The sequence below is a fragment of the Pecten maximus genome, chromosome 12 (genome assembly GCF_902652985.1).
Source record: "Pecten maximus chromosome 12, xPecMax1.1, whole genome shotgun sequence".
Taxonomy (NCBI): Eukaryota; Metazoa; Mollusca; class Bivalvia; order Pectinida; family Pectinidae; genus Pecten; species Pecten maximus.
In genome coordinates, this window is record NC_047026.1 from 41006774 (window position 1) to 41023525 (window position 16752).

Consider the following 16752-nt stretch of genomic DNA (forward strand, 5'->3'; position numbering starts at 1 on the left):
ACGGTAATTATTGTCTCTACTTTCATTATACCTTTATCACAATTTTTGAAGCAGTTTCACCAAAAAGAAATAACACCCTTGCTATGATGTTATGATTTTGATGCCATGAGGAAGCCCAGTTATACATTTTTGTGGTCAGTCTGTGTAAATCACACTTTACCTTCCCTGCATTACCCAGATTTGTACCTATCTAATCACTTATACAGATAGAAATTAAAAACATATTGTACACATATTATTTTCCCACCACTAAACTGATTTTTTTTTTTACATTTTGAATAAAAGAATTTTCAGTGGTAGTCAAAAAAAAAGAAAAAAAATGAAGTTTTTGAACTGCTGTTACATGTTATATTGACAAAGTTCTTATAACAGAAAAAAAAAATGGTTTACAGTGATTTTGTGTAATTGTCACATTAGATTGGATTGACAATATATATTGCAATCAAGTGATTCAACATGGACATGGATTAATTCAAAAATTTAGATATTGCAATTTATTAATTCAAATTGAAGTTTCATCTCTCCAATAAATGGAATGAAAGTGGTATTAATCATGATATTGAAGAGTCCATGACAAATCTGGGTTTACTGAACATGTACAATGTGGAGTAAGGTTTTTCTTTATTCTATTAATCCTTTGCAGATATAAGCACCATAATCCTGTATGTTTAATTATGGGGTATGGGTTTATGACCAACTATCGGTTGGTCACTGAAGATATTTTACATTGTCAGAATAACAACGTAATATTTGTTATTTCAGAAAGCACTGGAGGAGAACCGATGGAAAGAACTGGAAATGACCCGAGAACGTACCGCTAGAATTATGAACGATGGACTACAGACCAAGTCCGCTAACAGACTAGCAGTTATGTGATTCAAATATAGATGTAATTCTCAGTCTGCAGACACTCCTGATTGTCATCCATAAAGTTTTGAATCATAATTGAGCCTGGTCCTATGGAGCACGTTGTCACATGGCCACAATTGTGATGGCATTATATTGCTGCTCATCTCTAAGAAATAACATTCCTGAAACTTTTTAACTCCACCCAGATTGTTGATGAGAATATGTGTTAAATGCTTCAATTCCAAATTGCCTGTCTGATTGAAATGTGTGGTATGTAACACTCTCAAATGGAAATAATTATTTAATAGATGAACAAATATTGTAATTTACTATTGACACATTTGGAAGAACTTTTTGAAGGATGAAATGTTAGATGTCATCTATTTTACACACTATTATTAATTTTTCACAAACTACATATGTACATATATATCAAGTTCCATCATCATCCCCTTAAACACGACGACTATGCCACATCAAACAATGATGTCCCAAACAAGTTAAATGTAAAACTATTCCTTGAGTTGAATATTCATTGTTGTTATTTAAGAAGTACATATATATACATTGTATGTGTGTGTACTTTATATTTTTATTGAACAAGAGATGGTCAATACAATTCTGTTCTGTTAAAGTAAATACAAAATGTATATACATTGTAAGACAATTTTTGATTTAGGGATTTGACTTGTCTGCTAGTTATAAAAGCACACAGATTTTGAAGTTGAAATGCACAGTCAGTGTGTATATAGAGAAAGTGAGCATGCGAGTGTGTACTTAACTAAAGTATTTATTGAGAGAGAGAGACAGAGAGAGAGACAGAGAGACAGAGAGACACAGGTCAAATTGCAGAAAGATAATTTGTAATATACTGTATATATATCAGGATCTATGTAATAAACATTCCGTCCCTCAGTGTAAACTGTTTTATGGTCATAGTGCCTTATTTCTTGTCCATAATCTCCGTCCCCAGTGTCCCTCAGCACACAGCATGTGTATTAGTTGCACTCGAAATTATGTGATATTTTCCTTTCAATTCGGTGCAATTTGTATTCTTTATTTTGTATTCATAGAAATTGGACAGTGTTAAGATCTATATATCATGCTTCACTGAATACAGAATATTGACTTAAGACAGGTTAAGTCACATCAGATTAATTTGCAATCATTTGGATCGTTGATGGAAAAAATCATAGTAATTAAATTGGTTTCCTTATGTCATGTAATTTAACCAAATGCAGAAATAAAAAATTCAGTTATTAACTGTTGGCATGGTGATATTGCTTCAGATATTGGCTAATTATACAACATGCCTTTTTGTAAGTTTGAATGTCACCAACATTACAATGTGAATAAACATATATATATATTAGATCAATCTCGGGATTTTCATTTACCATAAAACAAGAGACCGGAGGGCCTGCATACATTTGTAGTTCAACCATCGTGTCAAACACTCATTATTTAAATTGTATTGAAAAAATCCCATTTTTGGATCCGCGCAGTACCATTCGCGGGAGGCAACTATTTCCTTTAACGATTTTTTTTAGTTTTCTGGTTCCATAGACGATTCATAGGGCGCCTCCCCACTGTTTCTGGGTTGGACACTGGTCCTTTGGGCCAAGCGCGCTAAAAACTTAATCCTTTCTTTTATTTGCCATCTGCACTTCTCGCTGCAGGAAGACGCAAGTTTGACCCAAAATGAATCGTCTTGTAGATTATAACATTTAAACGTGTTAATTATCTCATTTAAACGTTGTCACATTTGGCCCCTGATGTTACCAGGATTTCCTATAGAGATTATTTTCATCGGACAATGTCTTGGTCAGGACCTTCAGAATGGTACGAAACTGACCATGTACCCATACATTTCCCAAGTTTAAGATGAGCTGATATTTCCTGATTTTTCTATGTCGAAGGTGTTGTTGAGTTGGGCAAAGGTATAGTTTGTTGTTTTTTGCTCCAGATGTTTAAATTTTTCAACGTTCAACTTCAGCCAATTGTCTACCCATTGACACATTTTGTTTATGCTGAGCTGTAGATTAAGTTGTTCTTCCTGTGTCGAATTTTTGGTATATAATTTGGAGTCATCAGCAAATAGCTTGGTAGTACATTGCAGCAGTTCTGGTAAATCATTTACGTATATTAGGAAGAGTATAGGCCATATTACACTTCCTTGAGGGACTCCGCTTCGGACTGGTATGCTTTCCGATTTTGTTGAGTTAGACCAGTAAGGTATTCAGCAATTACCCAGTGATCAGTGATTCCATAATGTTACATTTTGTGGAGTAGAACCTGATCAAAGCCTTTGCTGAAGTCCGTGTATATTACGACGCCAATGTTGTTTCCTTCGTCCAACAATTTAGCCCAATCGTCCATTGTCTCTAGAAGTTGCGTTGTGCACGATTTTTTGTTGGTGTTGGTGTGGACTGATAAGGTTAATTGTTTACATGTGTTGTTGGATAGAGTCTCTTTTACATAATTTTGCATGGCACAGACAACATCCATCCCAGATTAATTAAAGAAACAATAAACGAACTAAACAAATCACTTAACATGACATTCAACAAATCTTTAGACCAAAGTGCTCTTCCAATTCACTGGAGACATGCTCATGTAATACCCATACACAAAAAGGGATCAGGATATGAGCCCGGTAACTACAGACCAAGTATCTTTACATCTGTGTCACACCTATGTATGTATGTAATGTTAGATGCATCAGAATGAGCGATGTCTACTGGAATATCCCCAGACTTGGCAAAAGAACAACCGCTGGAATGACACAGGGATGAGACATGACCGATACACTCGAGCACAATGGATTTTAAGGACTATTCTGACAGAGAAATGGCAATGCTGGATACTTATAAGTTACCTACATCACACGCGTCCAAGAACATAGCGCACCCCTCAGGATACGTAAAAGGCACGCCGACATTAGTATTGTTTATCGCCAATAAGGACCAATTTCTTAAAAAAAACAACTAGGAAACATCGAGACAGGTGCAGGACTAAAGAAGTAATATATGGGTGGCTAGAGTATCAAGGAATATTCTTTCAAAATAAATCAAAGAGCTGTAGAACCAGGTAAGAAGTGTACAATGTCAGTGTGGAACATTGGAGAAGCTATAACAGCCGACCGACAGCGATTTAACGCTGCTGATAACAATTTCTGAAAACCAAACCGAGATTTTCCCATACACTCATTAAGAGGTCATCCAAGGTCATTGTATGAGCATTTCGTTTTTATGAAATAAACACAGAAATCTTCACTTCTCGATGGGATCTTGGAGATTGTAAAGTAGAAATGATGCAAAAGAATTCATCCTTTATTTCTTTCTACATAAATTACATTGACCAAATAATACATCGTTTGGTCAAATATGTCAATGGAATATTGACGACGTACTCGGGGTATAATTTCACTGTGTCCCAGTCCAAAAAACACGTGTTATCGGTAAAGTGTCACAACAAGCAGAATTTTATCAATATACTGAGTGAAGAGACCTTTGAATGTGGCATGGAGACAAAAACACCAGTGCAGACGTCTTGTTTACATGGACACCAAACTTACCTGCAATTCTATAGACCACGATTACCAATCAGAAATAATGTGCCACATCCTGATGATATAGTAAGTTTTTCCATATATACAAATTCGCACCCATTAAATATAGCGCGAAAATATACTTTATATATTGGTAAAAACCAACTTATTTCGTAATAACACGTATAAACGAGTTAATTATCTCGTTAAAATGTCTTAATCATCTCGTTAAACGTGCTGTCTCGTTAAAAAGTGTTCATTACCTCATTAAAACGTGTTATCTCGTTTAAAAGTGTTCATTACCTCGTTAAAACGTGTTATCTCGTTAAAACGCGTTCATCATCTAGTTAAAACATGTTCATTATCTCGTCAAAACGCGTTAATTAACTCGTTAAAATGGTCTTGTAAAGCGCGTTAGTTATCGCATTAAAGCGCGTTAACTATCTCGTTAGAATGCTTAAGTTATCTCATTAAAACGTGTTAGTTATCGTTAAAATGTTTTGATTATCTCGTTTAACGTGCTAGTTTTCTCGTTAAAACATTTTAATTATCTCGTTTAATGTTTTAGTTATCTCATTAAAATGTTTTAATTATCTCGTTTAACGTGTTAGTTTTCTCGTTAAAACGTTTTAATTATCTCGTTTAACGTTTTAGTTATCTCATTAAAACGTTTTAATTATCTCGTTTAACGTGTTAGTTTTCTCGTTAAAACGTTTTAATTATCTCGTTTAAAGTGTAAGTTTTCTCGTTAAAACATTTTAATTATCTCGTTTAACGTTTTAGTTTTCTCATTAAAATGTTTTAATTATCTCGTTTAACGTGTTACTTTTCTCGTTAAAACATTTTAATTATCTCGTTTAACGTTTTAGTTATCTCATTAAAATGTTTTAATTATCTCGTTTAACGTTTTAGTTATCTCATTAAAAAACATTTTAATTATCTCGTTTAACGTTTTAGTTATCTCATTAAAATGTTTTAATTATCTCGTTTAACGTGTTACTTTTCTCGTTAAAACATTTTAATTATCTCGTTTAACGTTTTAGTTATCTCATTAAAATGTTTTAATTATCTCGTTTAACGTTTTAGTTATCTCATTAAAAAACATTTTAATTATCTCGTTTAACGTTTTAGTTATCTCATTAAAACATTTTAATTATCTCGTTTAACGTTTTAGTTATCTCATTAAAATGTTTTAATTATCTCGTTTAACGTGTTACTTTTCTCGTTAAAACATTTTAATTATCTCGTTTAACGTTTTAGTTATCTCATTAAAATGTTTTATTTATCTCGTTTAATGTGTTAGTTTTCTCATTAAAACATTTTAATTATCTCGTTTAACGTGTTAGTTTTCTCGTTAAAACATTTTATTTATCTCGTTTAACGTGTTAGTTTTCTCGTTAAAACATTTTAATTATCTCGTTTAACGTTTTAGTTATCTCATTAAAAAACATTTTAATTATCTCGTTTAACGTTTTAGTTATCTCATTAAAATGTTTTAATTATCTCGTTTAACGTGTTACTTTTCTCGTTAAAACATTTTAATTATCTCGTTTAACGTTTTAGTTATCTCATTAAAATGTTTTAATTATCTCGTTTAACGTTTTAGTTATCTCATTAAAAAACATTTTAATTATCTCGTTTAACGTTTTAGTTATCTCATTAAAACATTTTAATTATCTCGTTTAACGTTTTAGTTATCTCATTAAAATGTTTTAATTATCTCGTTTAAAGTGTAAGTTTTCTCGTTAAAACATTTTAATTATCTCGTTTAACGTTTTAGTTATCTCATTAAAATGTTTTAATTATCTCGTTTAACGTGTTACTTTTCTCGTTAAAACGGTGTTACTGTTCTCGTTAAAACGTTTTAATTATCTCGTTTAACATGTTAGTTTTCTCGTTAAAACATTTTAATTATCTCGTTTAACGTTTTAGTTATCTCATTAAAACGTTTTAATTATCTCGTTTAACATGTTAGTTTTCTCGTTAAAACGGTGTTACTGTTCTCGTTAAAATGTTTTAATTATCTGGTTTAACGTGTTACTTTTCTCGTTAAAACGTTTTAATTATCTCGTTTAAAGTGTAAGTTTTCTCGTTAAAACGTTTTAATTATCTCGTTTAACGTGTTACTTTTCTCGTTAAAACATTTTAATTATCTCGTTTAACGTTTTAGTTATCTCATTAAAATGTTTTAATTATCTCGTTTAACGTGTTACTTTTCTCGTTAAAACATTTTAATTATCTCGTTTAACGTTTTAGTTATCTCATTAAAATGTTTTAATTATCTCGTTTAACGTTTTAGTTATCTCATTAAAAAACATTTTAATTATCTCGTTTAACGTTTTAGTTATCTCATTAAAACATTTTAATTATCTCGTTTAACGTTTTAGTTATCTCATTAAAATGTTTTAATTATCTCGTTTAACGTGTTACTTTTCTCGTTAAAACATTTTAATTATCTCGTTTAACGTTTTAGTTATCTCATTAAAATGTTTTAATTATCTCGTTTAACGTGTTACTTTTCTCGTTAAAACATTTTAATTATCTCGTTTAACGTTTTAGTTATCTCATTAAAATGTTTTAATTATCTCGTTTAACGTTTTAGTTATCTCATTAAAAAACATTTTAATTATCTCGTTTAACGTTTTAGTTATCTCATTAAAACATTTTAATTATCTCGTTTAACGTTTTAGTTATCTCATTAAAATGTTTTAATTATCTCGTTTAACGTGTTAGTTTTCTCGTTAAAACATTTTAATTATCTCGTTTAATGTGTTAGTTTTCTCATTAAAACATTTTAATTATCTCGTTTAACGTTTTAGTTTTCTCGTTAAAACATTTTAATTATCTCGTTTAACGTGTTAGTTTTCTCGTTAAAACATTTTAATTATCTCGTTTAACGTTTTAGTTTTCTCGTTAAATTGTTTTAATTATCTCGTTTAACGTTTTAGTTTTCTCGTTAAAACATTTTAATTATCTCGTTTAACGTTTTAGTTATCTCATTAAAACGTTTTAATTATCTCGTTTAACATGTTAGTTTTCTCGTTAAAACGGTGTTACTGTTCTCGTTAAAACGTTTTAATTATCTCGTTTAACATGTTAGTTTTCTCGTTAAAACATTTTAATTATCTCGTTTAACGTTTTAGTTATCTCATTAAAACGTTTTAATTATCTCGTTTAACATGTTAGTTTTCTCGTTAAAACGGTGTTACTGTTCTCGTTAAAATGTTTTAATTATCTCGTTTAACATGTTAGTTTTCTCGTTAAAACATTTTAATTATCTCGTTTAACGTTTTAGTTATCTCATTAAAACGTTTTAATTATCTCGTTTAACATGTTAGTTTTCTCGTTAAAACGGTGTTACTGTTCTCGTTAAAATGTTTTAATTATCTGGTTTAACGTGTTACTTTTCTCGTTAAAACGTTTTGATTATCTCGTTTAACCTGTTAGTTTTCTCGTTAAAACGTTTTAATTATCTCGTTTAAAGTGTAAGTTTTCTCGTTAAAACGTTTTAATTATCTCGTTTAACGTGTTACTTTTCTCGTTAAAACATTTTAATTATCTCGTTTAACCTGTTAGTTTTCTCGTTAAAACATTTTAATTATCTCGTTTAACCTGTTAGTTTTCTCATTAAAATGTTTAATTATCTCGTTTAACGTGTTACTTTTCTCGTTAAAACGTTTTAATTATCTCGTTTAACGTTTTAGTTATCTCATTAAAATGTTTTAATTATCTCATTTAACGTGTCACTTTTCTCGTTAAAACGTTTTGATTATCTCGTTTAACGTTTTAGTTATCTCATTAAAATATGTTCGGACATGTTATGATACATTATAATGTTACTGACATGTAAATGAGGTCGATACATGCTTAATCAACACTTGTTCATGATCAGCGGATATCATTTTTACGACAAAAAAGGACCCGGCCAATTTAATTCAAATTTGTCTGTTATTTGTAGCTTTCCTGAGTTCAAAAGTCTTAAGGGGCCTGCACTCTGACTAGGGTTCACTATATCACCCGAAACACAATAAAAGTTTGGAGTAAACCTACTTCAGTCAGGAGTGCTCGATGTTTGTTGATACATGTCCGCCTTGTGGTTCCGTGGTTACCACCCTAGTCTCATTTTGAGAATGCGACTTTAATCCGGATTCAACCTAGATTAACATAGCGGATGTCAAAGACGCTTACCCTCCGACACACCTGGTCTTGTTCTAGAACTTTTCAGGGGAACAAATGTAGACTTAGTTTGAACATATTTTATCAAAACAATTGGGCACAAGTTGTTGAACTTATAAAAACCCCTCTCCAACACAGTTTCTTCTACAAATATATACCTACAATTGTTCTCGCAGAATATACACATACACAACGTTGTTTATCAATAAAATTTACTCTGAACAGATCGTGTTTACTGAGAAGAAAAATATCTCTTAATCTAGACTTGATGGGCCGATTCCAATTAAACTTCACACGAATATTAATGATCATGTGTAGATGTGCATGCCACTTTCTTTTTCTCAAAAGTATGGTTTCTATGGCAACTGATCACTATAAACAGGTTTCCCGATAAGAACCATAACTTAAAATTTGTCCAGACAACTCCTCCTAAACCGATGGGCCGATTCCAATGAAACTTCACACAAATATTAATGATTATGTGTAGATGTGCATGTCACTTTCTTTTTCTCAAAATTATGGTTGCTATGGAAACTGGACACTATAAACAGGTTTTCCGATAAGAACCATAACTTTCAGTTTGTGTGGACAACTCCTAAACCGAAGGGCCGATTTCAATGAAACTTCACACAAATATAGAGGACCATGTGTACAGTAGATGTGCATGCCACTTTCTTTTTCTCTTCTGTATTTATATCCTATATCCCGTGACCTACTTCTGTATTTGTATCCGATATCCTGGTGACCTACTTCTGTATTTATATCCGATATCCTGGTGACCTACTTCTTATTTGTACCCGGTATCCTATTGACATGTATATATACTTACTATTTGTATCCGATATCCTGGTGACCTTCTTATTTATATCCGATATTCTAGTGACCTACTTCTTATTTGTATCCGATATCCTGGTGACCTACTTCATATTTGTATCCGATATCCTGGAGATCTATTTCTTACTTGTATCTTGTATCCTGGTGACTTACTTTTTCACTTTACGTGTATCTGATATCTAGTGACCTACTTTTCTGTGTTAGCTTGATGGCATATCTGATATCGGAATAATTTACTTCTCCACTGTATCTTGTATTCTGGTGACCCACTTCTTCGCTATATCTTTTATCATGGTGACTCATTTCTTCGCTATATCTTTTATCATGGTGACCCATTTCTTCGCTGTATCTTTTAGCATGGTGTCCCATTTCTTCGCTATATCTTGTATTCTGGTGACCCATTTCTTCGCTGTATCTTTTATCATGGTGACCTATTTCTTCGCTGGATCTTTTATCATGGTGACCCATTTCTTCGCTATATCTTTTATCATGGTGACCCACTTCTTCGCGGTATCTTTTAGCATGGTGTCCCATTTCTTCGCTATATCTTGTATTCTGGTGACCCATTTCTTCGCTGTATCTTTTATCATGGTGACCTATTTCTTCGCAGTATCTTTTATCATGGTGACCCATTTCTTCGCTGTATCTTTTATCATGGTGACCCATTTCTTCGCTGTATCTTTTATCATGGTGACCCATTTCTTCGCTATATCTTTTATCATGGTGACCCACTTCTTCGCGGTATCTTTTAGCATGGTGTCCCATTTCTTCGCTATATCTTGTATTCTGGTGACCCATTTCTTCGCTGTATCTTTTATCATGGTGACCTATTTCTTCGCAGTATCTTTTATCATGGTGACCCATTTCTTCGCTGTATCTTTTATCATGGTGACCCATTTCTTCGCTGTATCTTTTATCATGGTGACCCATTTCTTCGCTATATCTTTTATCATGGTGACCCATTTCTTCGCTATATCTTTTATCATGGTGACCAATTTTTTCGTTGTATCTTTTATCATGGTGACCCGTTTCTTCGCTATATCTTTTATCATGGTAACCCATTTCTTCGCTATATCTTTTATCGTGGTGACCCATTTCTTCGCTATATTTTTTGTCATGGTGACCCATTTCTTCGCTATATCTTTTAGCATGGTGACCCACTTCTTCGCTATATCTTTTATCATGGTGACCCATTTCTTCGCTATATCTTTTATCATGGTGACCAACTTCTCCACTGTATCTTGTATTCTGGTGACCCATTTCTTCGCTATATCTTTTATCATGGTGACCCATTTCTTCGCTGTATCTTTTATCATGGTGACCTATTTCTTCGCTGTATCTTTTATCATGGTGACCCATTTCCTCGCTGTATCTTTTATCATGGTGACCTATTTCTTCGCTGTATTCCTCGCTGTGTTTATCTTTATGTCTTAAATTTTCAATCTAAATCTAACTTGATTTAATCAACTGTCATTATGATTTCAGAATTCGGGTGACTGTAAGGGCCCGTGGGCATCTTGTTTAGTATAATTTTCACCTTGAATGGAAATATGATAAAAAGCAAATCAAAAAGAGTATTTTGATGTCGAAAATAATACACAAATGAAAACAAACTGATTCGACACATGTTATTACAATATTGCGAATGTTCTATATGCTTACTCATATAAGTTTTAATTAAAAAACAAACAAAACAAAAAACAAAAAAACCCGTTAGACATAATAGCTGTCAGTTTGTACCACTAATACTAGGAGGTTTAAAGGGTACACAAACACGCTTATTATTTCATATCTATCCCTAGATTAGGTTAGAAACCTAATTCATTTTTAGCAATTTTGATACATCGGATACTACTTCAAACTACCCCGAATTGGGAAATTAATGAATTTAAGCTCTAAGCTTATTTTCCAATCCCATAAACATGTTTGTATATGCATTGAATATTTTGAGAAATGAATGAAATATTGTTTAAACTAAATTAGTATTTATTAGGATTGTAATTAAAAGATATATTAATAACATGAGATAATATGTTATATGATCACAGGACACAGACAGGAAAATAAAAAAAAATCCCTAAATATTGGTACATTGATAATGTTGACTACTTGGAAGAGTGTTGCGACTCAAAGTGTCATCACCCCTAAATAAAGTCTTTTATAATAATCATTATTTATCATCATAGAGTGAATAGGACACAATGTCACTGCCTGAAGAACATGATCTCTGGTCACAGGGGCTTGGCACGATTTTATAAATGATAGTCCATATATATATGTATTATACTGATTATAATACATATATATAAGGACTATCATTTATAAAATCGTGCCAAGCCCCTGTGTCTCTGGTAGACTGATTTCGACAGACTTTATTATATAAATGTATGTACATTGAATGATTTCTTCATAATGGTTCAATATGTCGTTTTTTTTCTCTCTTCCATTAAATCTAGCTGCTCTGACCAACTGCTGCCATGTCACCAGAATGGAATGGGAGAGTCACGTCACATGTTCCGGATGCCAAATGGAAGACGTACCCCAAGATTTGCCAATGAACACGACTGTACTTAATCTGTGGAATAATAGAATTGTAGAGTTAGATAGGGACTCATTTACATATTTACCACACCTCAAGTATCTAATACTGTCACAGAATGGAATGTACAATGTCTCACCTGAAGCGTTTTCCTCTCTTGGGAATCTCGAATACTTGGATCTATCAGACAATTATTTGGAACATTCTGCGTTTGATTCCTTAGTGTTCCAACATCTTCCAAAACTTAGGTGCTTATATTTACATAGAAATCACTTTCATTTGAAAAGACTATATCCCGAAAATGCGCTATCTTTCATCACCACGCTTCAAAATTTAAGTATAGATATTTTCGATGGTTTTACATTTGGAAAAGGGTTTCTTAACTTAACCAATCTGGGCAAATTGGATGTTTATCGCACCGGCGCGGAACGAGTACCAATTCGAAATACATCTTTCAAAGGTCTGGAGCAATCCGTTATAACACATCTAAATTTAGATTTTACTATGAGATCGATAGAGGCAGATTCGTTATCACCTTTTGGAAGTCTCATATCACTCACTTTGGATTCCAAAAAAACCTTATCAATTCATGAGGTTTTGCTGGTTCTCTACGGACTACGGGGAAGAAACATGGAATCAATTGAACTCTCATAAAAATCACGTTGCCTACAGTCGAAATGGTAATTTAGAGAAATCAGACCTTGTATTTCTGGGAACAATTTGTGTTAGGAAGTTAGACTTGACCAGGAATCTCATTTCTGGAATTACAATGGAAGCGGTCTTGTCTTGGAATAGTAGGGTTTGTCTGGAGGTTTTAGATCTGTCAAGAAATGTTTTCGCATCACCTCAAATGTTGAGTCTCCTAGTGCTGTTTCCGTCTATAACACATATGTATGCATCATATGAAATCAATACATTTACACGTAAACGTCGCGGTGTGTGGAGTAGAAAGACAACCCTGTTTTTACCCAAAAGTTTGCGTTACCTCTATCTATCCCACGATCCTTTCCACTTCGGTATCTCTGACGCTATTACAGTCTCGGATAGTAATGAACTGAGGGTGTTGGATATCAGTTATCCTATTGGAGGGATCACATGCTCAGGCCGCTATATCAATGGCTTAATCCACTTACAGGAACTCAATATATCGGGATGGAAATGCACAAATCCAAACACTCAATTTTTTGCCAAATTTCCAAACTTATCACGCCTTGAAGCCAAAGATTGTTACTTGGGAAGTAGACTTAGTTTGGATGGAAACACGCTTTTTACAGGAATGTACAACCTTTCAATTATTGATCTGGCTTTCAACAGCATCAAGTCATTGAATTTAAAGACGTTTGAAGACCAATCTTATTCATTAAAAGTTTTGAATCTTACAGGAAATGATATGGATCGTCTTCCTCTAGAAAGTCTGACATTTCTTCGCGTATTAGAAATACTAGATTTGCGTGATAATCTTATAACGACCTCTATCTGATACAGAGTGTTCTTTTCTGGATGTTTATGGCTCTAACTTGGATGAATTTAAAATCATGTTGGCGGGAAACCCTTTAGTTTGCAACTGTGACAACTTGGATTTCGTTGCCTGGTTACATACAACAAAAACTGTCTACGACAGAGATCATCTCTCATGCAGTACGCCAGGGGGAGATAAAATCAAGGTCGCTGATTTCCTTGAATCCTATGAAGATTTCCAGGACAGTTGTGTGGCTCAGTTCTGGTTGTTGATTTCAATAATTCTTACCGTGGTTTGTATCTTGATGGGCATTCTCTCTCGATTAGCGTGGCAACGCAGTGTCTGGGCTACGAGTGAGATGTCGACAACCCTTGAAACATGATGTGTACCCTTATGATATCTTTATATCGTATTGTGACCAGGACTCCGGCTGGGTAATGAAAACATTGGTGCCATGGCTAGATGAAAAAGGTATAGGATATTGCGCTGGTGACAAAAATTTCAGTCCTGGGCTGTATGAAGCCGATAATATTATGGAAGCTATAGACAATTCATGTCAAATAGTGTTTGTCGTGAGTTGCACATATTTGGAACGTGAATGGCCATTGTTTACGATGAAACTTGCCAGTACGTATTCATTTCGCGAGGGACGAGAAAATATGAATATCATTATTATGCTAAACGATATGAAACGTAGCGAGTTTCCTAAACTTCTCCGGAAGAACTGGGATGTCATACGTCCAGTACAATGGCCGGACGATAGTAACACAGATCAAAGTCGACTCACAAAAGCTAGGGAACAATTTTGGAAGTGTTTGTTAAAACGAATTAAAAGGGGAAACAGCCGCTTTAAACCAGCAGCTGTTTCCGAGTCAAAGTTATAATGTAAATACCGTGTAAGGCTTTCTGAACTGCACACTCGTATTAAAATAAAGGGTGGCTTAAGTCAAACGTACAAAAACTTTAATCGTCACAAAACCCCCTCCTTTGATTTGTTTTCACTAGTTTTATGTTCCATTTATTACCAAAACTTATTTTACTCATAAAGACCATAAAGACTACTTAATTCATTTCCGACAATAAAAATTATGTATTTAAATACACTCGGTCATCTCGAATATAGTTTTTAATGACCCGATTGATCTCGAGATGAAGATATTCGACTAATCTTCATCGTTCCTCTGTGAGGGCATAATTCATCAGACGGATTTCAAGGACCCGAACATGACATTGAACGATGTCCTGTTTCTGAGAAATAAATCACGCATAGTACACGTATAGACAATAGTATAATATGTAGTATGGTAAGCCAACTTCACATCCATTCGAGCAGCAAATCGATATAACTTCAAAACATATAAGATTTTATATGTAAGATATCTTGCCTACCATATGGAATATCTTATATATTTTTTACGATATAAGGGTCAGCAATGCTCCTTGAATAAACGTTAAGTTCGCTTGCCATAAATGTTACATATTGTTTTCTATTTAAAATATAGCCTACAGATGTATACATGTATTTGATTTTCTTAAAAGAAAGAGCATTTCAATTAAATGTAGCTCAATGCAAATATAGTTCCAAATAAAATATAAAATCATGATTTACATTGTATAGAAAATCCGTAACCATGCTGGTCTAATTGATATACAGCTTCTGATTTTTGACTCTATGTAGTTGAGTCCGTTTTGCTACACGGCTCCGAAGTGTGGGGATTAAAACTGAAATACACTGTAACAAAACCCATGATTTTTTTTAAAGAGAATAGTAAATATCTAGTACTCCTACTTTTATGGATGATGGAGAAACTTGAAATGGCACATTTTTTAATTTAATTTAATCTTATTAAATAGGTTAGCAATGTTAAAGATATATGACGAATCTGGTTTTTCATATGATTTCGAAAATATAATTTGTATAAATAAGATGTCCTTTAAAAATCATTTGAAACAAAGGCTCCGATACCAATGTATCTGAAACTCTGAGTCTGGCATTGCAAAATATTTGATAGTATTATCTGATAATAAAAGATTACCTGTCACTAATTATGTCAGATTTAAAATTTCTAGATGAAACTGGTAGGTGGCAATTGATTCCAAAAGAAGATGTACTTTGTGTTTAGAGAATGTTGGGGATGAGTATCATTATCTGTTTTCTTGTTAGCGTATGTTGCAATGAAAGTATATCCCATTCAAATCAAGATGACACTAAATTGAAAGGTCTATTGTCAATGTTCTCTTCTACTTTGATACTGTATGAACACAATATTATGTAACAGTATGATATCCTACCTAAAATGATTATACAATAATCAATACAAGTAATAATATGTGTGTAATATTTGACAATATCATTGTTACTGTTATTATGTAGCTATCTTATTGTTGTTTCATGTAATTATGTCCCCCAAACGAAGTGGGGGGACATATTGTTTTTGCTCCGTTTCTTCTTCTTCTTCTTCTTCTTCTTCTTCTTATTACAAGCTAACCGATAATAAGTATCTATATATTAAAGTATTTAAAATGTTGCCGTTATCCATCCATGTAAAGAATATATTAAAGAAGTATTGTGTGACCAGTAGCATTGGGTTCTAATACTTTTCATGTAGGGAAAGCATGGACTTTCATCGATATGTGCAGTATTTTTCTATCTATAGTTAATTACATTATCTTTAACATTTGTCTTTCAAAACTTAAGCTACATGTGGTATTCCAAACAACTGGTTTTCATTTGACAGAAATAGTGACATTGAGTATGAAAGAGTACTTAAGGCATTGTGCAGCAACCAAACAAGAGGTCATATCACCTCCTTCTCTGGACCTCTTTTTGATATTGAGAAAAAAAGGGTTTTAACATTTAAACATTTTTGACGGCTGTGACCTTGAATTTCATATCACTTCATCAGCATACTACAGGCCAAATACCAGGTATCTTGGCCTCAAGGTTATTCAGTTGAAGATTTTCAAGGTTTTTTTGCACGCCTGGCTCCAGTGATCTTTAATGAAGGTAACAGGTCATTCATTAAAACAAACCTATAGTAGCATTCGAGATTTGGGACCATCACTACAGAATGCATGTGCATCTGAATTGTTGAACTGTCCTTTTGTGTCCCACCCCTCCTCCTTGGGAGCCAGCATAGTGCCTCAAGATTCTTAAACAACAATCAGACCAGCCTAATAATGCCCAAGACCAAGTTTGAAAAGATCATCAAGTTAGCCATACAGAAGAAAAACAATTGAACCGGAATGTTATCTTTGACTACTGTGCTGAATATGTGCTGATCTGACATATCCGCCAATTCAAAATGTCTTAACCAAACTAAAGATTTTATTATAAATATTGTT

General features: G+C 33.2%; 2 protein-coding genes across 4 annotated transcripts in view; one reads left to right on the forward strand and one right to left on the reverse strand.

Annotated features, from left to right (window-relative positions):
- LOC117339174 (cilia- and flagella-associated protein 99-like) overlaps positions 1-2221 on the forward strand; it is a 30677-nt gene extending 28456 nt beyond the window's left edge. For all 3 annotated transcript variants that reach the window (XM_033900613.1, XM_033900616.1, XM_033900615.1), the window contains one exon: positions 763-2221. In XM_033900613.1, coding sequence (XP_033756504.1) covers positions 763-876 — 114 coding nt within the window. In that variant the 3' untranslated portion in view covers positions 877-2221. The remainder of the gene's footprint in view (positions 1-762) is intronic.
- A 7350-nt stretch (positions 2222-9571) lies between these two features.
- On the reverse strand, positions 9572-10768 carry LOC117339043 (histidine-rich glycoprotein-like). The gene has a single exon (XM_033900408.1). It carries the CDS (start codon positions 10766-10768, stop codon positions 9572-9574), a length of 1197 nt encoding a protein of 398 aa, XP_033756299.1.
- Between the last annotated feature and the right edge of the window lie 5984 nt (positions 10769-16752).